The 24238-nt window shown below is 37.2% G+C and overlaps 1 protein-coding gene across 1 annotated transcript in view; it reads left to right on the top strand.

Annotated features, from left to right (window-relative positions):
• SCFD2 (sec1 family domain containing 2) overlaps positions 1-24238 on the top strand; it is a 550473-nt gene that overhangs the window by 105511 nt on the left and 420724 nt on the right. The window contains exon 6 of the mRNA XM_037829801.1: positions 3371-3546. Coding sequence (XP_037685729.1) covers positions 3371-3546 — 176 coding nt within the window. The remainder of the gene's footprint in view (positions 1-3370; positions 3547-24238) is intronic.

Below are 24238 nucleotides of genomic sequence, written 5' to 3'. Positions count from 1 at the left end.
CATTAATTTAAAGTATCCATGTTAAGTACTCTTTTATTTAAATTCCAATTAGCATGTTAATTTTTAGAAAACAAGACTGCTTTCATGGACTTGTATCTAACGAAGGACCAGAATAGAGCAGTAATGGTGAGTGAATGAATGCCAAATTCACAATGTAGTGTTCTGTTTGCATTTGTGTTTTGAAATGTACACATTCATTCCTTTAGATCACATGTGTTGTAAGAGAAGGTGGCATTATGTAAAGAGATTGACTTAATCTGAGTCTTAGCTAGGAAATGTGAACTGGATAAAGCTCAAGTGTTTTTTGACTTTGAAGTTGAAGACACTGTTATCTTTAAAATGAACACCAGTATATTTCTTTTACAATAGAAATCTGAACTGACCCTCTGATGACTTTCTCTGATGTTTTCCATTTCCTAGAGTCTCTCTAAAGGATAGTTATATTGTGAATGAATTGTATAATTTAAGCCTGATTCCTCTTCCTTTAGGTGAGTAGATAAGGTTGGAGAGTAGACAGTCTTCATATCATATTTAGCTTTCCCGCTCTCAAGACAGTTTGTATTTTTCCTTAGCGGTTCTTATCATAATCATGATTAAGTATTTATTTGTATAAGTATTTAATGAATGTCTCTCTTGATGATTAAGCTCTATGTATGCAGGAACTACACTGACATCTCCTACATTAAAGTGTATAAATAAATGAATGAAGCTCAAGGCAATCTTAGATTTGAACCCATGTTATGTGAAAGTTTGTTTTCACATATTTAATGTTATAGGTGTCAGAAGATGTAATTGCATAAAAATGTTAATCATTTGCATAAAAAGTCCCCACCCCCTAAGCAACCCCCTAATGATATGAAACATCTTGAATTAATTAGGATTGCATCAAGGAGTCTTTTGTCTTCTTTATTTGTTTGCCATGAAGACAGGAATTTTTGCCTGTTTTGTTTACAGATTTAATCCTAGCAGCAAGAAGAGTGACTTGCACAGAAATATATGTTGAATTAATGGATTAATAAAAGTTAATGAGAATCACAACTCAATAATTAAAAAAAACCCAATTAAAAATGAGCAAAATATTTGAACAAATGCTTCACCAAAAAAAGACATAGGGATGGCAAATAAGCACATGAAAAGATGTTCAACATCATTAGTCATTAGAAAAATGCACATTGAAACCACAGTGAGATAACACTACACACCTATTAAAATGGTTAAAATCAAAATAACTGACAATACTAACTGCTGATGGGGTTGTGAAGGAACTGAAACTCTCATATGTTGCTGGTAGGAATGCAAAATTGTACAGCCAGTCTAGAAATCAATTCGGCCATGTTTTATAAAGTTAAACATAAATTTAGCATATAACACCACTGCAAGAAATTTACCCAAGGAAACTGAAAACATGTATACACACACGCATACACACACCTGTATCTTAATATTTGTGGGTGCTTTATTAATAATTTCTAAAAATTGGGCAAAAGCCAAATGGTCATTTACTGGTAAGTGGATAAATAAATGCTTAAATAAACTATGGTGCAGCCATACAATGGAATATTACTCAGCTATAAAAAAGGAACTAACTACTGATACAAGCAACAACATGGATGAATCTCAAATGCTTTATGCGAAATGAAAGAAGTTAGATTCAAAAGACTACACATGCTTTATGATTACATTTATATGACACTCTGGAAAGGCGACTCCTCGGGGACAGAAATCAGATAAATGTAGATAATCATTTACCAAGGGCTGGGGCAGGGTGAAAGAATTGTATGTAAAGAGGGTCAGAGGAATTTTTTGAGTGTTAGAAATGTTCCATATCTTGATTGTGATTGTGGTGACCCAACTACATGCCTTTGTCAAAATTCATAGAGCTGTATGTCAAAAAAGTGTGAATTTTACTGTGTGTAAATTACATCTTAATAAACCAACCAAACAAAAAAGTTAATGAGGCTCTTCTTTTACTTATACAAGCAAGTTGTTGGCTTGCTGCTTTGAGAATCAGGATTAAACCCATGCTTTACCAAGGATCCAGAGAAAGCACTAAGTCTCACCTCCCTCATTAGTTCTACTATTCTTTTTCTTTAGATGTTCACCCAGACCAACTGGAAATAAGGAACTTCAAAAATTTTTAATTTCTTCAAAAACTCTAATAACAGGACAAATAATATGCTGCAGGCTTGTAAGTTTCTTATGGCAAGGTCTTTAATTTTTCTGTATTATATTTAACAAAAACCGTCATGTAATATCTGCCATTTAATACTGTGTAAGACATTAAGCAATTAGTGTTCTCAAGTGGGGGTACAAGATGAAGCACGTGCCTTGTGGGTTGCGATGAGAATCAGAAGAGAGTCATGTTTAAGAAAAAACTGTGTAAACTCTGAAGTGTTAATTCAACAAATGAAGGTGGTTTCATTGCCAAATATTAGTAAACCTGGATATAACAAACAAACTTGGATTTCAGGTATAGGAGATCAACCTGCAAACATGGCATGTACGTGAGTGACACATGTGGGAAAGATGTACTTAATTTGCATTTAACATGCATCTGTGTTTGGCCCCATTGCCTTCCTTTTGCCCAGTGGGAAGAATCTTTCATACTCAGGAGCTTTGTGCATAGCACTGGTGAATGCAAAAATGAAATTTGAGAAATTGGAGAGTGGGAGGGAATCCATCCAAGGACTGCTAATCTTCAATAGTTTTTGTTTGTTTGTTTGTTTGTTTGTTTTTTGGTACAATCTCTAGTCTTTTATTGTTCTAAATCTAGGTGACCATTCTAATAAATGTGCTCTGTCACCCATACCAAGCCCTTTCTTCTGGTATCTTATCTTTCAGTGTTTTTGCTATCCAGTTCTCCAAATATTTTTGTTCCATGGAGCATCCAGCTTTCTTTTCCTCATGAATATTGTCATGAACCTACTGATATCAATGCTGAAATTTTAGCTACAGATATAACATGTATTTATATTCTTCTTATATATATACACACACAAATGTGATTAGAAATCTTGCCTTTTACCCTCTATCATATGTCATGGAGAGGTATTGCATATTGAGCTCAACAGATATTATTTATTTGTGTGACTATCTGAAAGTTTGTGTACAGAGTATTACAAAATAATAAAATGAAGTCTACTAGCATATGACCTTGGCCAGATCACTTAGCATCTGTTTCCTTACTGCAAGTAATATTATCAACTTTGCTATTTTCATCAAATTGTGGTAAGACAATAGCTTAGGAAAGCTTGCAGTCAACTCTGAAGTTCTGTGAAATGTAAGTCAGTGGATATTATTAATGGCCTCCTTCTCATTATTTTTACTACTCCCAGGAGAGGGTACACTGATACATTATTCTGTTTTTCAGGGAGAGTCACGCCGGGGCAGCTCACATCCTATATTCAGCTCTTCAGGAACAGTTTCAAAGCTCTAATGAATCATTGTGGTCTCCTACAGCTTGGGCTGGCCACAGTTCAAACTCTGAAACACCCGCAGACTGCCAAATGGGACAACTTTCTGGCTTTTGAAAGGCTCCTTCTCCAGGTATGTTGGGCTATTAATGATTGAAATTTTAACTTCCATGGAAAAACTTTGATATCTGTTGTAGTAATAAATCATATTATTGGCATGTGCTCTGAGTCATATGCTCTAAGTGCCTAAAGTTACAATTGAAGTAGAAGACTTTTTCCACACTTGGTTTTTTTGTTTTGTTTTGTTTTATGACAGTGACAGCTTTGGCTTCTCAGTCAATATTAAGGATGTGTTTTTGAACATTTGTCTAACTTTCGAAAACTTCCTTTCTATTTTATGCCATCTTTATCTATTTCATTCTTGCTACTTTTTCTGGAGACTACAGCTGTTTGCATTTTTTCTGACACTACCTAAGTTGCTAATCCTTAAACAACAAATAGCGTGTGACTTAAAATAAAATAAAACATGAAGGGAGGTGAACTCCATTGGTAGTTTTTATAAAGAGATTTCATGATTGAGGAAATATTTTTTTGTGGAAAATGTTCTAAAAAATATGTACTTAAAAAGTATAATAATTAAAAGGCAAATTTTGTGTTATGTATGTTACAGTAAATAAACAAAAACTCAGCAGGAAAATTTTAAAGTATTTCAAGCTCACATAAAATAATATGGCCAAAAACTCATTGTAATTTAACATTTTAAATATTTGTTGTATATCCCTTTTCAATAAAGAAATAAATCTAGACACATAGTTGAAGCATCCTTGATGAACTACCCTTCCCTGATCTGATTCTCCTTTTTCTTTTCCCAGAGGTAATCACAAACTTGATTCCTTGTTTTTATGTTTTTATTAAATAATTATATTTGCATAAATAATACAGAGTGTTATGATATGGGCTTTACTTTTTACGTAAATGATGTCATCCTATAAATATTCCTAAACAACTTACTTTTTGCTCTCAACATTCTATTTTTAAGACAATCCAAGTTGATTTGTGTAGATCTAGTTCATTCAAACCATTCCGTACTATTTTTTTATAATTGAATTTTATTGAGATATATTCACACACCATGCAGTCGTACACAGCGTACAATCAGTTGTTCACAGTACCAGCATATAGTTGTGCATCCATCACCAAAATTAATTTTTGAACATTTTCATTACCACACACACAGAAGTAATAAGAATAAAAATTGAAGTGAAAAAGAACAAAGTAAAAAAAGAACACTGGTTGTTTTTTGTTTTTTGTTTTTTGTTTTTTTTTTGCCCCCGTTTTCTACTCATCCATTCATGCACTGGACAAAGGCATACTATTTGATTGTATGAGTATACAGCAATTTATTTGTACAATCCATATCAATGTCTGGTTAGGCTGTTATTTTTGTATCACATGTTGAATGTGATTAGGAAGATTTTTCTTTCTAATTAATTTCTTTGAGTATCTTGGAATATGTCTTCTGGTACACATGTGAAAGAGTTTCTCTAGGGTATATACTTTGGAGATGATTGTTAGGTGATTGGCTATGTACATTTTTGAGTTTACTAAATATCACTAAGTTGATCACCAAAAAAATTGAACTAGTTGATGCTTCTGTAAGCAATGGATGATGGTTTGTTTCCCAATATACTTTCTGGAATTCAGTATTATCAGACTTAAACAGTTTTTGATAGTGGGTCAATGTTATTTCTGTATAAATTTGTAGTTCTCTGACTATTATTGGCTACAAATTGCTCATTCTTATCCTTTGCCCATTTTTTAATCTACTGGGTAACAGAAAAACTGTCTTTATGTATTCTAGGTATTAGATTTTTTAAATTTATATCATGCAAATACTTCTGTAAGATTGTGGTTTGCCATTTAACTTTGATTACTATATATTTGATTGTATAAAATGTTTTAAATTTTGATGTGGTTGAGATAATCAATATTATTTTTATGGTCTGTGCTTATTAATGTTTTATATTAGAAATCCTTTTCTACCCCTAAGTTCTAAATAAATGGTAGTCTATTTCCCACTAAAAAATAATTTTTAGTTTTGATATTTGAGTTTTAATCCACCTGGAATTTATTTTTGTTTATGATATGATTAGGATCCAGTTTTCGTTTCTTCTATGTGGATAGCCTATACTCCCCACACCGTTTATGGAATATTCCATTGTACTGTAGATTATTTATCCAACACTCATTTTTCTCTTACTTATGTTGGCAGAAGATCAATTTTGTTCTAGAATTTGCTCCTCCCCCACATGATTCAGGCAAACGTAGTCAGTCTCTGTCTATCTTGGTATTCTCATTTCTCTACCTGCCTAGTAGTTCTAGCCAATGAGAGGCAGGACAAAGTTTGGGAGAGGTGCTTCTAGGAAGGAGTTTCCTCTGCCCTGATAGAAAGATACGTAATGAAGAAACAAGCTCTTTTGTCTGCCTCTTGTTGTATGTTTTTGATACTTTGAGCATTTTGTGATAATGAAGGAGTTCACTGATATCCCCAAAATGACAGAAAAGTATAAAGAACCTGAATCCTTAATGATGACTTTGAACCTTTCTTCAAAATATCTTGTTTCTTGAGATAACTCTTCTCATTGTTTAAGCCATTTTAGTTGGCTTTCTGTTATTTGGAGTCAAAATATGTTCTGTTTTCCCCATTGATATGTAATATACCAAGATCACATAAAAAATTGGGTTTATGTCTCAGTTTCTAGTCTGTCCAGTGGTCAGTTTGTCCATCACAGAATCAATACCACGATGTCTTAGTCAATATGTCCAGTTTTATGCTTTTCTCCATAAAAGAAATTATTTACTTATTTATTTATTTATTTGTTCTTGAGAATTTTAAATATTTTCATGTTGTGAATTGAAGTTTTTAAAATTAAATTTTCTAATCGTTTATTGCTGATATACAGGAAGACTTTTCACTTTTGAATAGTGATCATATGTCCAGCAGCCTGACATTTTGTACTTATATTTGTTTTTTTAATTTTTCACTCTTATTCATTTGTTCATTTGGGTTCCTATGTAGACAATAATATCATCTGTGAATAATGGCAGTTTTGATTCTTTCTTTCCATCATTTGTACCACTTTCTTTTTTAGTGCACTGTCCAAGCACACTAGGACACTGTTGAATAGAGGCAATGAAAATAAGTATTATTGCCTTATTTCTGACTTAAAAGAAAAAGTTCTAAAAATTTATCATTAAATATTATGTTTGCTGAGGTTTTGTTTTGTTTATTTTGTTTTTAATCAGTCTAAGGAAGTTCTTTCCTATTTCTTGTTTCCCAGAGATATCTTTTTTTCCCAGATCATGCACAAGTGTGGAATTTTATTTAATGCAAATTCTGAAATTTTTAAATGACTTTGTAGTTTTTCTCCCTTAATCTGTTAATGTGGTTAATTTTATTTGTAATTTTTAAAATATTAAATAATTATTATTGCATTCCTAGGATAGGTTCAGCTTGGTCATACACATATACAAACCCACAAACATTGCTGGATTTGTTTGCTAATATTTATTTTGTTTAGGTATTTGCATTTATGGTCATATGAGTTTAGCCTATAAATTTTCTTTGTTGTGCTGCCATTGTCTGTTTTTGGTACAAAAGTTATAGTTGTTTCATAAAATCAGTCTAAGTTCTACATTTTCTATTTTCTGGAACAATTAGTATAAGAAAGGAATTATCAGTTGATCAAAAGTAAAATGTGTCTGAAAAATCATCTGGGCCTGTAATTTTGTTGCTGTTGTTAAATTTACATTTTTCATCCCAATTTGATTATTTAAACGTTTATATATATATATATTTAATTCTTCTGTTTGCACTGAGATTGTTTTGGTTGTTTGTATTCAGCTTAAATTGTCCATTGTTTGGTGTTTTTAAGTTTTATTGGCATAAATTTCTTCAGAGAACTCTCCTAAAATTTTAAAATCTCCTTTTCATGTGTAGTTATATTCATTTTTCATACCTAGCATTTTTTAAAATTCAGTTTTATTGAGATATATTCACATACCATATAGTCATCCATGGTGTACAATCAACTGTTCACAGTATCATATAGTTGTGCATTCATCACCACAGTTTTTGAACATTTCCCTTACACCAGAAAGAATAAAAATAAGAATAAAAAATAAAAGTAAAAAAGAATACCCAAATCATACCCCCCCATCCCACCCTATTTTTCATTTAGTTTTTGTCCCCATTTTTCTACTCATCTATCCATACACTGGATAAAGGGAGTGTGAGCCACAAGGTTTTCACAATCACACTGTCACCCCATATAAACTACATATACAATCGTCTTCAAGAATAAAGGCTACTGGGTTACAGTTTCATAGATTCAGGTATTTACTCCTAGCTATTCCAATACATTAAAATCTAAAAAGGGTTATCTATGTAGTGTATAAGAATAACCTCCAAAGTGACCTCTCTACTCCATTTGAAATCTCTCAGCCACTGAAGCTTTATTTTATTTCATTTTGCTTCCCCCCTTTGGTCAGGAAGATGTTCTCAGTCACATGATTTTGGGTCCTGATTCATCCTTGGGAATCATACCCTGCGTTGCCAGGGAGATCTGTACCCCTGGGAGTCAGGTCCCGTGTAGCGGGGAGGGCAGTGAGTTCACCTGCCACCTTGGCGTAGCTAGAGAGAGAGGACTACATCTGAGCAACAAAGAGGTACTCTGGGGGAGACTCTTAGGCACAATTATAAGTAGGTTTAGCCTCTCCCTCCAGCAACATAGAGCTTAGAACTTTTAAAAGCAGCTTGCCTCTCTCTATCAAAAGCTGTCTTCATGAGGCTTATTTGTGCTTGGATGAGTTACCCTTGCCACCCACAGTGTGGTCCCCACATCAGCAGCTTTAGCATCACCTGGAAGCTTGTTAGAAATAGAAAAAAGAAAGTGCACAGTTCATGCCTACTGAATCTACATTTTGACATGGTCCTCAGGTGATTTGTGCTCATATTAAAGTTTGAGAAGCACTGTGCTATACCACCTTTTAGGGCATTCTCTTGCCATCTTGTTCTGAATAAAAGCCAAAGTCCTTCAAAGAGCCAATAAAGCCTGTGTGATCTGCCCCTACCCCCTTACCTCTCTGACATCATCCCTTGCTTACTCCACTCCAGCCACTCTGACCTCCTTGCTCTTCCTGAATTTGCTGGGTACCCTCCTGCCCCGGGGCTCTTGCACTTGCTATTCAATGTGGATGTTTTCCCCCCACATATCCATGTGGTCACTCCCTATCACTTTCAGGTCTCCAGTCATTTAGGCGCTTTTTCAGTGAGGACTTCTCTAGCCACCCACTCTAAAATTGCAACATATCTCCCCACCCTGAGGCATTCCCTTGACCCTTTCTTTAGAACTTATCACCTAGGATGTATGTGTCCCACATTTGGATATAAGTTCCTTGGGGACCGTGTTTGTTTTATTTTACCTTTTAGAATTCGCTGCTACACCTCCAGCACCCTAACCCTAACTGTAACCCTAACCCTATCCTAGAAGAGGGTCTAGAATATGACAGTAATAGGTTCTCTTAATCTACGCATCTAGTAACCAAATTAGGAAACAAATGACATTAATAGAGTCATACTGGCTCCTACTACTCCCACCCTCTCTCATTTCCTTCCTTGTTCAATGTATTTTTTATATATAATTCAATGTTATTGAGATATATTCACATACCAGGCAGTCATACAAAGCATACAATCAGTTGTTCACAGTTCCATCATACAGTTGTGCATCCATCACCAAAATCAGTGTTTGAACCTTTTCATTACAACACACACGAAAGTAATTAGAATAAAAATTAAAGTGAAAAAGAACAATTAAAGTAAAAAAGAACACTGGGTGCCTTTTTTTTTTTTTTTTGCCCCCATTATTCTACTCATTCAAATGTCCTTCAACAGATGAGTGGATAAATAAAATGTGGTATATACACACAATGGAATACTATGCAGCAGTAAGAAGGAACAATGTCATGAAACATATGACAACTTGGATGAACCTTGAAGACATAATGCTGAGCAAAATAAGCCAGGCACAAAAAGAGAAATATTTTATGCTACCATTAATGTGAACATTGCTGGGGGAGAATGCAGGGGTGTTGGGCTTCCGCACTTCAATGGTTGCTGATGTGCTCACAGATATTGGCTTGATGGGCTGAGCCCTCAATCATGGGACTTGCCCTTGGGAAGACTATTACTGCAAAGGAGAAGCTAGGCCTGCTTATAATTGTGCCTAAGTGTCTCCTGAATGCCTCTTTGTTGCTCAGATGTGGCCCTCTCTCCCTAGCTAAGCCAACTTGGCAAGTGAAATCACTGCCCTCCCCACTACATGGGATCTGACACCCAGGGGTGTAAATCCCCCTGGAAACGTGCAATATGACTCCTAGGGAGGAATCTAGATCCGGCATTGTGGGATGGAGAACATCTTGACCAAAAGGGAGATGTGAAATGAAATGAAATAAGTTTCAGTGGCTGGGAGATTCCAAAAGGAGCCGAGAGATCACTCTGGAGGGCACTCTTACGCACAATATAGATAACCCTTTTTAGGTTCTAATGACTTGGAATAGCTAGCGGTAAATACCTGAAACTATCAAATTACAACCCAGGACCTTTGAATCTTGAAGACGATTGTATAACAATGTAGCTTATGAGGGTGACAGTGTGGTTGGGAAAGCCATGTGGGTCACACTTCCCTTTGTCCATACCTAGCATTTTTTATTGTGGTCACTCTCTTCTTGATATTCATCAGTATGAGCGGAATTTTTCTTCTTTTATTTGTTACTCCAGAAAATTATTTTTTTTAATTTTTATATACTGTCTTGTTTTCTTTGTATTATATTTCGTTACTTTCTCTTCCTATCTTTTTTATTTCCTTTCTGTTATGTTTTTTGGTTTTACTCTGTTGTTCTTTTTTCTAACTTACTTCCAAATATATTTATTTAAATTATGACCTTCCCTCTAAATACTGCTGTAGCTTAGTCCAAAAATTTTTATACATAGTGTTTTTGTTGTTATTCAGTTCTAAAATTTTCACAATTTCTATTACGATTTTTCCTTTGGTTTATTGATTATTAGGTCACACAATATTTATTTAGTTTACAAATATACAGTATCTATTTTAAAAGAACTTTTAACATTTGCTATTAATTATTAGATTGTGGTTAGTGAATATTTTTTAAATGATATAGTTTCCTTACTTATAGGACATCTTTTGTATGTGGATACATTTTTAATTTTATTTTTTATTAGAGAAGTTGTAGGTTTACAGAAAAATCATGCAGAAAATACAGAGTTCCCATATACCTTCTCCCTGTCTCATAGTTTTCCCAGTTATTAACACTGAATTAATGTGGTAACTTTGTTACAATTACTGAAACAATTTTATTACAATTATACTATGTACTATAGTCCATAGTTTACATTAAGTTTCACACTTTGTGTTTTATAATCTGTTCTAGTTCGCTAATGCTGCCGGAATGCAAAACACCAGAGATGGATTGGCTTTTATAAAAGGGGGTTTATTTGGTTACACAGTTACAGTCTTAAGGCCTTAAAGTGACACATCAGCAATTGGATACCTTCACTGGAGGATGGCCAATGGTGTCTGGAAAACCTCTGTTAGCTGGAAAGGCACGTGGCTGGCGTCTGCTCCAAAGTTCTGGTTTCAAAATGGCTTTCTCTCAGGACGTTCCTCTCTAGCCTGCAGTTCCTCAAAAATGTCACTCTTAGTTGCATTTGGGATATTTGTCCTCTCTCAGCTTCTCCGGAGCAAGAGTCTGCTTTCAACGGCTGTTTTCAAACTCTCTCTCATCTGCAGCTCCTATGCTTTCTTCAAAGTGTCCCTCTTGGCTATAGCTCCTCTTCAAAACATCACTCACAGCTGCGCTGAGATCCCTGTCTGTCGGCTCATATATATGGCTCCAGTGACTCAACTCAGATCCACCCCGAATGGGCGGAGCAACACCTCCAAGGAAATTATCCAATCAGAGTCATCACCCACAGCTGGGTGGGGTGCATCTCCCCAGAAACACTCAAAGAATTACAATCTAATCAACACTGATACATGTGCCCACACAAGATTACATCAAAGATAATGGCATTTGGGGGACATAATACATTCAAACTGGCACACAGTCCTATGGGCTTTTTAAAAATATTTATTCTTGTAATATATATACAACCTAAAATTTCCCCTTTTAACCGTATTCAAATATATAATTCAGTGTTGTTAATTACATTCACAATTTTGTGGTACTTTCACCCCTATGCATTACCAAAACTTTTCCATCACCCTGAACAGAAACTGTGTATCAATTAAGCATTAACTTCTCATTCCCCCCCCCCACCTTTGCCATTGGAAAGCTTTATTGTAGTTTCTGTTTCTATGAATTTGCTTATTCTAATTATTTCATATCAGTGAGCTCATACAATATTTGTCCCTTTGTGTCTGGCTTATTTCACTCAGTATGATATCTTTTTTTTTTTTAATCTTCATTTTATTGAGATATATTCACATACCGCGCAGTCATACAAAACAAATCGTACTTTTGATTGTTCACAGTACCATTACATAGTGGTACATTCATCACCTAAATCAATCCCTGACACCTTCATTAGCACACACACAAAAATAACAAGAATAATAATTAGAGTGAAAAAGAGCAATTGAAGTAAAAAAGAACACTGGGTACCTTTGTCTGTTTGTTTCCTTCCCCTATTTTTCTACTCATCCATCCATAAACTAGACAAAGTGGAGTGTGGTCCTTATGGCTTTCCCAATCCCCTTGTCACCCCTCATAAGCTACATTTTTATACAACTGTCTTCGAGATTCATGGGTTCTGGGTTGTAGTTTGATAGTTTCAGGTATCCACCACCAGCTACCCCAATTCTTTAGAACCTAAAAAGGGTTGTCTAAAGTGTGCGTAAGAGTGCCCACCAGAGTGACCTCTCGGCTCCTTTTGGAATCTCTCTGCTACTGAAGCTTATTTCATTTCCTTTCACATCCCCCTTTTGATCAAGAAGATGTTCTCCATCCCACGATGCCAGGTCTACATTCCTCCCCGGGAGTCATATTCCACGTTGCCAGGGAGATCCACTCCCCTGGGTGTCTGATCCCACGTAGCGGGGAGGGCAGTGATTTCACCTTTCAAGTTGGCTTAGCCAGAGAGAGAGGGCCACATCTGAGCAACAAAGAGGCATTCGGGAGGAGGCTCTTAGGCACAACCATAGGGAGGCCTAGCCTCTCCTTTACAGCAACCGTCTTCCCAAGGGTAAAACCTATGGTAGAGGGCTCAACCCATCAAACCACCAGTCCCCTATGTCTGTGGTCATGTTAGCAACCATGGAGGTGGGGTAGGCGAATACCCCTGCATTCTCCACAGGCTCTTCAAGGGGGCACTACATCTTTTTTTCCTTGTTTTTCTTAATATGATATCTTCAAGGTTCATCCACATTGTCGCATGTATCAGAACCTCATTTCTTTTTATACTGCAATAATATTCCATTGTATGTTACATACCACGTTTTTTTATCCATTCATCTATTGATGGACACTTGGGTTGCTTCCATCTTTTGGCAACTGTGAATAATGCCTCTAGGAACATCGTTGTGCAAATATCTGAGTCCCTGTTTTCAATTCTTTTGGGTATATACCTAGAATTGGGATTGCTGGCTCATATGTTAATTCTTTTTTTTTTTTTTTTTTTTTTTTGAAATTTTTTTTTTTTATTGAGATATATTCACATACCACGCAGTCGTACAAAACAAATCGTACTTTCGATTGTTTACAGTACCATTACATAGTTGTACATTCATCACCTAAATCAATCCCTGGCACCTTCATTAGCACACACACAAAAATAACAAGAATAATAATTAGAGTGAAAAAGAGCAATTGAAGTAAAAAAGAACACTGGGTACCTTTGTCTGTTTGTTTCCTTCCCCTATTTTTCTACTCATCCATCCATAAACTAGACAAAGTGGAGTGTGGTCCTTATGGCTTTCCCAATCCCATTGACACCCCTCATAAGCTACATTTTTATACAACTGTCTTCGAGATTCATGGGTTCTGGGTTGTAGTTTGATAGTTTCAGGTATCCACCACCAGCTACCCCAATTCTTTAGAACCTAAAAAGGGTTGTCTAAAGTGTGCGTAAGAGTGCCCACCAGAGTGACCTCTCGGCTCCTTTTGGAATCTCTCTGCCACTGAAGCTTATTTCATTTCCTTTCACATCCCCCTTTTGGTCAAGAAGATGTTCTCCGTCCCACGATGCCAGGTCTACATTCCTCCCCGGGAGTCATATTCCACGTTGCCAGGGAGATCCACTCCCCTGGGTGTCTGATCCCATGTGGCGGGGAGGGCAGTGATTTCACCTTTCAAGTTGGCTTAGCCAGAGAGAGAGGGCCACATCTGAGCAACAAAGAGGCATTTGGGAGGAGGCTCTTAGGCACAACCATAGGGAGGCCTAGCCTCTCCTTTACAGCAACCGTCTTCCCAAGGGTAAAACCTATGGTAGAGGGCTCAACCCATCAAACCACCAGTCCCCTATGTCTGTGGTCATGTTAGCAACCATGGAGGTGGGGTAGGCGAATACCCCTGCATTCTCCACAGGCTCTTCAAGGGGGCACTACATCTTTTTTTCCTTGTTTTTCTTAATATGATATCTTCAAGGTTCATCCACATTGTCGCATGTATCAGAACCTCATTTCTTTTTATACTGCAATAATATTCCATTGTATGTTACATACCACGTTTTTTTATCCATTCATCTATTGATGGACACTTGGGTTGCTTCCATCTTTTGGCAACTGTGAATAATGCCTCTAGGAACATCGTTGTGCAAATATCTGAGTCCCTGTTTTCAATTCTTTTGGGTATATACCTAGAATTGCGATTGCTGGCTCATATGTTAATTCTATACTTACCTTTCTGAGGAACTGCTAAACCATGTTCCGCAGTGACTGTACCATTTTATATTCTCACCAACAAAGAATGAACAATAAATCCATGTCTGTCTGTCTGTATATCTATCTTTTGTTCCTGCTTGCCTACCTACCTATATACCTATCTCTGTCTATATTATCTATCATTTAACATCCATCTATATTTGTGTATATATGTATATATGTATGTATGTATGTATCTACCTACCTGCTAATCTATCTAAACCATGAGTGCATACTAATATCACAAGTCTAATTCAATACCACAGGATTTATTCTAGTTTTCTCACTTTCCATATATATAGCTCCCTTCTCTAACAGTGATTGTTTGATTAATCCCTCTGTATATAATCCTTGCATTACAGCTGTTGTACCCTCTGTGGATACCCTCCTCACCTCGCTAGGGCTCTGTCTTCCTGCTCTACCCCCACATAGCTGTTCTCTTTCACTTCACTCTAAGATGCCTCTGCTGAAATCCCCAGACATGGATGCTCTTCTCATCTTGCTGAAGTTCTGACATCTTGCACTATGTCCTTGCCTCTGCCTCCTGCATTGGTGCCCTCCTCACCCGTCAGGATTAAGCACTCCTTGCCAAGTCCTCATTGCCACTCCCATGGCACAGATGCCTTCCTCATTCTCTTCAGCCTCTGATGCCCCATGAGAGGCCACTGCCATTGCCACTTCCCTGTTTTGACACCCTCACCACCCTGCTTAGGCCTGACACTTTACTAGACTGTTGCTTTATATGGATACTTTCCTGACAATCTATTCAGGGCTGCTGCTGTGCTCCTCCAACACAGATGCCAACTTCACCCTACTTGGGCCCTCCTCACCTTGCTCAGGTTCTGATCCTCTGCATGAGATTACCTCCTCCCTCCCTTTGGATTGCAATAATGCTTGCTAGGCCCTGCCACCGCTTACGTGCAGACGTCCTCCTACCCCTACGTTGCCTCTGACATTCTGTACTGGCTGCCATGCCTCCTCCCGTGACACTCTCTTCACCCCCTTGGGCTTGGATAACCTGACCCAGACCACTGTTTGCAGCTTCCATCCCTTTCACCTACCACCTACCTTGTGGACAACCTCCACACTTTGCTGTTGCCCACCATTGGATATTCCTAAGGTGGACCTCTGACTCCAAAATCGAACAAAACCGTTTTGAAAAAAGCCTCTGCAATGATTTCCTCCCAAGGATGATGTATCAGTTTGTATATATTATGTCCCCAAGAAAAAGCCATGTTCTTTGATACAATCTTGTAGAGGCAGACATATTAGTGGGGACCAAGTTGGAACGTTTGGATTAGGTTGTTTCCATGGAAATGTGCCCCACCCAACTTTGGGTGATAACTCTGATTGGATAATTTCCATGGAGGTGTGGCCACACCCATTCAGCATGGGCCTTTGTTAGTTTACAGGAGCACTATATAAGCTGAGACAGAAGGAGTGGGCTTGCTACAGCCAAATGGGACACTTTGAAGAATGCACAGAAGCTGAGAGAGTAGCTGCAGATGAGAGACAGTTTGAAGACAGCCATTGAAAGCACTCTTGCTCTGGAGAAGCTAAGAGAGGACAAACACCCCAAGACCAACTAAGAGTGACATTTTTGAGGAACTGCAGCCTAGAGAGTAAAGTCCTGGGAGAAAGCCATTCTGAAACCAGAACTTTGGAGCAGACGCCAGCCACGTGCCTTCCCAGCTAACAGAGGTTTTCCAGACACCATTGGCCATTCTCCAGTGAAGGTACCCAATTGTTGATAACATACCTTGAACACTTTATGGCCTTTATTGTAACTTTGTAACCAAATAAACCCTTTATAAAAGCTGATCCATTTCTGGTGTTTTGCGTCCCGGCAGCATTAGCAAACTAGAACAGATGATAATCTTACAAACTCTTTAAAGGTTTATGAAGAAACTTGACACATACTAATGCTAAGTCATCTTATATTTCTAAGTAATTTTTGGAATAATTTGTTCCACATTTGACTGCCTCAGATATGACTGTGGTACGTGGTGTGGTTCTTTAAGCAAGTGGAAAAGAATTGAAAAGATGGAAAAAACAGATGAACGTCTAAAATACTAAAACCCTACTTTTATCATAATTGTAGATCACCCTGGCTAACACTGTGTTCTCAGTCTTACCTGTCCTTACATGTTAGCATCAACAAACTTATAAACTGGCCATATATGGTCAGCAATTCCTTTTGCAGACTTTGATTTGAAAGCAGAGCGTCTGAGTCTATTTTGAGCCTGAGGACAACTTTTAGTTTTTTCTGAAAGGCTTGAAAGCCACTGAGATGCAAATGCCAGCCAGCATTTAGAGTAGTTTATTTCTTTGGATACTCATTTCCACCACTTTCTGCAAGCCTTCCATCAGTGAAACCTCAATGTTAACTTTATGGCCTAAGTAATTTTATAGACAACCTTGGTCAAGAAAAAGAAATTGGACTTAGAAATTTCCTGCAATTAAAAATAGATTATTGTGGGGGCAGGGGAGAAGGAGGAGTGTATGGTGGATTTGGAAAGTTTGTAAATAAAATTAATTTAAAAAATAGTTTACTGCATTTCTTCTACTTACTGCCGTCTCTTGGCTCAGTGGTTTTAGTGATCCAACTACTAGTAAACAACATATCTGAGTTGAGTTATGTTTGACTCAGGCTCTTGAAAATGACAAATTTAAGAATTCAGATTAGAGAGATAATGTGTTACATTCTGAAAAGAGTAACTTCTAGATTGTTGGGGAAAGTCTAGTATTTATTAGCAGTGAGTACGTTTTCAAAAACCAAAGGAGATAGAAATACCTTTATGATTCTGTTTTCTCTCCCTTCTCTTCAAGGTCCAATATCACAGTCTGGTGTTTTAGGCATTCAGTACATATGTACTAATTAATAAATAATTCTGCTTCTGTTTTAAGTTTAAAATTTAGAAAAGAGCAAGCTTAACCTGAACACAGATACATTTATGGTTCTGTTAATGAATTTGTTCACTTGTAACAGTAGGCGCCTTATTCTAATAAAGTACAGATTTACTTAATTTAGCGTAGAGTATGAAGAATTCTTTTTTATAGTGTAGTGAGAATGTTTGATTTAGTTTCCTCATCTAAACAGGGAAAAAGTACCTGCCGCCTAGTGTTATTGTTGGGATTGAATGAGATGACATATGTACATCCCTTAGTCCATTGCTTGGCTCAGTAAATACTAGTTACTGCTAATTAATTCTTTTAGCTGATCCAAAAATATTACAAATGCCAACTTATGTAAGGGATGCCTTCAGTATATTCTCACTTAGATTTTATTCTCCTGAATTAAAATTTATTAAGGAAGAATGAGACTGTGGTTTAGGAAAATGTTTCTTTATTTTATACTGTTTGATCATTGTTTTAGTTTCCTGGAGCTGCTGTAACAAAGTGCCACAGACTCATGGCTTAAAACAACTGAAGTTTCTTGTCTCACAGTTATGGTGGCTAGAGTTCAAAATTTGTAAGGGAGAATCCTTCCTTTCCTCCTCCTAGCTGCTGGTGGCTTGCTAGCAATCCTTAGGCTTCAAGTGTCTTTATTTCTCCCCTGTGTCTGTCTTTTCATATGGCCTTCTCTCCTCCTGTGCTTCCACTCCCCTCCTTTTTTTCTTTTATTTTACTATTTGTGGAGGTCTTTATTTTTATTCTTTATATTCCAGCTTTGACACAACTGATCTTTACTAATGAAATACTAAATTTCAGAATATCTCTACAGTGAACCAAGTTTATAAGCTAAATAACATTACATCTGCTAGTCTTATCAGTGAATATAATTTTTAACAGTTTTATTCACACACCATACAACCCATTCAAAGTGTACAAATAGCAGGCTCATGGTGTAATCACATAGTTATGCATTCACCACAACAATTAATTTGAGAATATTCTCATTGCGCCGAAGAAAAAAAAAATCCCATACCCTTTGTACCCCCCTGTTATTGACACTTAGCTTTGGTATAGTGCCTTTGTTACAATTGATGAAAGAATGTTACAATGTTATTGTTAACTGTAGTCCTTAGTTTGCATTAATTGTATTTTTTCCCATATACCGTCCCATTTTCAACACCTTGTTATAGGTGTTAATTTGTTCTAGTTCATTTGTTATAGTTCATGTAAGAACTTTCTTATATGTTCCAATTAACCACAGTCATCATCCAAAATAGGTTTTGCTATGTTGTCTAGTCCCATGTTTTATCCTCTAGCTTTCCTTATAGTGACAAACGCGACTCCAGAATTCCCCTTTCAACAATACTCACAACTGGTGTTGTTAATCCCACTTACAGAACTGTCTGCTTCCCATTTTACATGGACATCAGTCATGTTGGATTAGGACCCACCCTAATCCAGTTCGGCCTCATTTTAACAGCATCTTCAAAGACCCTATTTCCAAATAAGGTCACATTCACAGGAGCTAGGGTTAGAACTTGGATGTGTCTTTTTGAGGAATACAATTCAACCCGTAACAATAATGTTTAGCAATATTTTCCTTTAAATCTAGATTTTATTCCCAATGTTTCTATAATATATAGCTGATTCTTTTATTGCTAATTGTCACAAAGATAAAACTTTTACTGAACATAATTTATTGTGGTTGTAAAACAATACCAAACCATGTAGTGAAGGAAACAGCTGTGTTTATACTTCCTAAAAAATACTTTATAAATATATATATATTATTTTCTTCAGTTTTTTCTTTAGGCAGAATTTACATTTCTAAAGATTTAAAAAATCCAAATTGGAAATTGATTTTTAAATAAAATATAAATGTGTTTTAAAGCCATTCAAGATAATCTAGGTAAAATATTGCCTTAGTTTTAGATTTTATCTGTCACTGCAATGAAAAATTGGCATTATCTATTTTATTAGGTAATTTTGTTAGTTATCAAGGTAAACTTTTTAATAGGTAGATTTAGTTTTTTTAATGAAATACTAAATTTCAGAATATCTCTACAGTGAACCAAGTTTATAAGCTAAATAGCATTATATCTGCTAGTCTTATAAACAAAATTAGGCTTTACTTTCTCAGTGTTTTTGTGCCTCCATTAGTTCCCAAGCCTTATAACTTGGCTTGGAAATATAATGGCTCATTTTAGAGCTGCTCCTGACTTCACTTAACACCCTGGGAGGTCCTGTTTTATAATAACTTGTTCTCAGCCTTTTATAATAATTACGATCAAACTTTTCCGGGAAGAAGAAAGCTCTACCCCTTTGCTTCTCTGCAGGCAAGGGTTGAGCTTGATGGTGTGTTGTCACTTTTCCTAAGCGATGGTCTCATTCTTCCTTAGTAAATTTTAATTTAGGAAAATAAAATCTGGTTGAGAATATACAAAAGGCATCACTCATATAATATAAGCACCAGTGATATCATCTGGATAAAGAGTGAGGGAAGAGGCAGAAAAAGATGATCTGCAAGGTTAGACTTGAGAGCTCTTTAAAGATGTCCAAAAGATTTTGGTAAGATATTTCTCAAGAAGGAAAATTGTGGTGTTTCAGTTTGTAAAGCGGCCAGAATGCAATATACCAGAAATGGGTTGGCTTTTACAATGGGGATTTATTAGCTTACAAATTTACTGTTCTAAGGCCATGAAAATATCCAAATTAAGGCACCATCAGGATGATACCCTCTCTAAAGAAGACTACCAATATCTGGGACACCTCTGTCACACGTGAAGGCACGTGGCCAGCATCTGCGGGCCCTTCTCTCCTGGGTTTCATTGCTTTCAGCTGCTGGCTTCAGGGGCTTCCTCTCTCAGCTCCTCTGGGGGCTTTTTCTCTATGAGCTTCTCTGGGGTTTTTCTGTCTTTTATCCTTTGATAAAGGACTCTAGTAAAAGGATTAGGACCCACTTTGAATGGGGTGAGTCACATCTCAGTTGAAATAAAACCTAACCCAAAGGTCTGCACCTACAGGAATGGATTAAAAGAACATGGCCTTTTCTGGGGTACATAACATCTCCAAACCACCACACAGAGCTTGCTTTTTACAATATTACATAAAAATAATTACAGAGGCAACTATTAGAGAACGACTTTTCTTCCATTCCTGATTTCCATGAGGAGGGGTTTTCCTGGGCACACTCTTCACCTCTCTCTGACCTTTTACTCCCTCCTCTCCTAGGGAGAGGAGTCTTCTATCTGGTTGGTAAATTTGGGAAGATTGAATAGACCCAACTCTGCCTTTTGTCCTATAGGATGGGCTCTGCTTGCAGTGAGTGCTGCGGTGCTCAGCTCCTCCACGGTCAGTGCCCTGGGTTGAGTAGTGTCCCCAAATTCATGTCCACCTGGAACCTCCAAATGAGATCTTATTTGGAAATAAGGTCTTTACAGAGGTAGTTAGTTAAGATGAGGTGATCTTAGGGTGTCCTTGTAAGGAGAGAAAATGGAGACAGAGTCAGAGGGAAGAAGGCCATGTGACGATGGAGGCAGAGAATGGAGTTCTGCTGCCGCAAGCCAAGTAACACCAAGGACTGTTGGTGAAGCTGGAAGGGGCAAGGAAGGATTCTTCCCTAGAGCTTTTGAGGGGGCAAACACTCTCCAAACACCTTGATTTCAGACTGCTAGCCCCCAGAACTGTGAGAGAATACATTTCTGTTGTTGAAGCCACCAAGTTTATGGTACTTTGTAACAGCAGCCCCAGGAAATTAATGCAGTCGAAACCTGACCTTGTTATGGAGCAGCCCCTTGTTCTTGCCCCACTCGTCTTACTCTTTAGAGCCAAGCGGGCTTAGGGAGCAGGCACTCAACCCTTCTCTGCCAGGGAGCAGGCAGTCTGCTCTCCTCCTCCATAGGAGGCTTGCCCTGGTCCAGGCTTCTCATGACCTGGAGGATGAGGCTGCCTGATTCTGGAGCTCGATATTAGCAAGCCACTTGACTAACAGACCTGACATTCCACCAGGCAGTCTGGCCTCTATCAGTAATAAAAGTGATATGTTAAGTTTTGCTTGACTTCTCAACTTGTTCAGAACCAGGGCTGGGAAGAGGGCTGCTATTTCTTTGGTAGCTCTCTTGGAGAGCTATGTTAGCAGTTGCTGTGAATGAAATGTCTTAAATATTTTTGGAGGAGAGTTAATTGGATTTATCAGTTATCTCTTTGGACATTTGTAGTTAACATTGTATATAAAGAGAGGTTGGAATCAGGGAGATTGGCAGTCTTTCTTTGTTGAGGATTGAACTGAAAATAGTGAAAGTCATTTTTTATTCTGAAAACAAAAAAGGCAGATTTGGTCAGAAGAATATTAAGATTTCTCATTGACTCTAAGATATACATTTTTTTTCACATTTAACATTTCTGAAATTGAGATGTATCCTAAAATCGATAGCATATTTTAGTTTAATTGTAGAACTTTTTATATGCTTGGGAGAACATAAAATAATGATGTGTGTTATAGTTGATAGTTTCTTAGAGTCAATGAAATGGGATTTTGAAGGTAGGAGGAGAATGACTTGAGCTAGACTTGGTTTCTTCCTGACTTTGCTGCATTGACAAGGCCAGTAGTGTAAAGGGGCATTTGAATGGCAGTTTGCCTTCACTGGCAGTGGGTATGACAAGGGATTGGTCACTTAATGTATCCAGCTCACTCTAGCACCTCTTATAAGTTAACAGGGTGGTCTTTTGTCAGGAACTTTGGAACTAGCGGAATATGCTACATTGTAATTAATTAAGCGAATATGAACTTTCCCCCAGTCAGCTTTGGGACCTAAAAGATTTGGAGATGACCTCTTAGGCTGGCACTATAAGCTTCAGTTAGGAAGATTTTTATGAGTGGATTACTGATATTTCAAGAATTCATTGGCTTACCTTGGGTCCCTAAAGAGAGATACAAGTTGTATAATATTTTAAAAACAGAAATAGTGCCTTTAAAATTTTAAGTCATGACAGGTTATTCTAGTGAAAACAAGCCCATGATTAGCATGGTAAAGGACTAGAAATACACAAATCTTTAATTATTGAATTTGCCTTTTTTTTTTTTACCTGTTGAATATATAACTCATTTTGATAAAAACTGTGTAAAACATTTCATTCACAACTGCTGATTACTTATTTTGAACTAAAATTTTGTTAGAGTATACCTGAAATTAGTTAATTTATGTAAGAATAAATACACCAAGAAGCACTACCTAGAAAAGTTGTGTTTCTTAAATTCATTAACCATTTGTTTTGTTTATTTTCTTCTCTCTATGGGTTGTTCCAGGCCCTCTTCTTCATGGCTTTGGAGTGTCCCACATTATTCTTAGCCGTTAAATAATAACTCCAGTATTAGTGTTATAGATCTCCCCTTCCTGACCATGTACACAAAGACACACACATACACAAACTCCCTTTCTACACATAACAGGCTTAAATAAAGAAAACTAGAGCTGAGGCCACTTGAATTCTGACCAATAGGGAGCCTTGGGGCTTTCCCCTCTGACTGGAAAGTTACCTTCTCAACTCTTCACATAGCCCAGATCAAAACTCAAATGCCATCTCCTCCAGGAGGACTTTCCTGAGTAGCTTTCTCTGTCACTGTGCTTTATATTTGCTTCTCATTTGCTGACATTATATTGTTTCCATATTCATTGTCCCCTTTTCCTAGATTTTAAGGTTAGTGAGAGCAGGCACTTTGCCTACCTTATTCATGTCCCAGGATGTAGAATCTTCATGCCCACACTTGCAGTAGCAGACTTAACTACCCGTCTGTGGGAATTTGAGAAGTTTGTTATAAGCTGAAGTTTACCATTTATAGATGGGTACCTGCGGTAAATGGATAAATGTTTGGGTCATTTACTAGAGTCAAAGGGATCTCTTGTTATGGCAATTAGGACAGAAGCTTCTTTATGTTCACACCTCCTATTCTTATCTTTTTGGGTAGTACGTGGTCTCCCAAAATAATGACCTTGCTCCTAGTCACTCATGCAGCTAGATGTGACCAAGTTCTGGCAAATGAGATGTGAGTTGAAGTGATGTGGGCCACTTTCAGGCTGTGTGCTTAAAGCGTAGAAGCATGCTTCCCTTCACCCTTTTCTTCTTGTGAGCTAAAATGCAGCCAGATGGCAGGAGCAGGAGTGGCCATCATGGATCACGAGAGAATGCGATGGTGGAGGATATCCGAACAAGTAGAACTATGGTTGGGTTTCTCATGAGGGTGGAAACACCATACTAGCTCTGGACCACCTACTTGGACTTCCTGTGAGCAAGAAATAAATTCCTATCTTATTTAAGCCACTGTAATTTTGGGTCTTTGTAATAGCAGCCAAACTACATTCCAATTAGCATGGTAATCTTTTGTTCTAATGTTTACCACAGGAGTTTGTGCTATGAGCCTTGCAGTTCTGATCATTTTATGATCTGAAGGGGAAGTGATGAACATAATGAATTGTCTCGAAGCTTGTGCTTTTAAACATCCCCAGATTCTGGGATATTTGGAAATAGTGTATAAAAATTTAAGTTGTCTTAGTACAGCAGTAAATTGTTAGATTTTTAAATTTTTTTGAGGCAATTCCTTGAAAAAGTCTCAACTGAAGGGCATTTTGGAATTGAAGAGATCTGAGTGGGCTAACATATTGGGTCCTCAGGGTCTCCCATTGTGCTGATTTGAAGCTGTTCTGTACCCCATAAAAGGCCATGTTGTTTTAATCCATTCCTGTGGGAGCAGACCTGTTGTGGTGGGACCTTTTGATTAGGTTGTTTCACTTGAGATGTGACCCACCCAATTCAAGGTGGGTCTTAATCCTTTTACTGGAGTTCTCTATAAAGAAAACAAAAGACAGAAAAAAGCTTAGACAGCTCAGAGAGAAACACCAGAGAGCTTGGAGAGAAAACCCCAGAGATGCTAAG

Source organism: Choloepus didactylus, chromosome 3, assembly GCF_015220235.1.
Source record: "Choloepus didactylus isolate mChoDid1 chromosome 3, mChoDid1.pri, whole genome shotgun sequence".
NCBI classification, from domain to species: Eukaryota; Metazoa; Chordata; class Mammalia; order Pilosa; family Megalonychidae; genus Choloepus; species Choloepus didactylus.
This window is presented reverse-complemented; position numbering and strand designations above follow the sequence as displayed.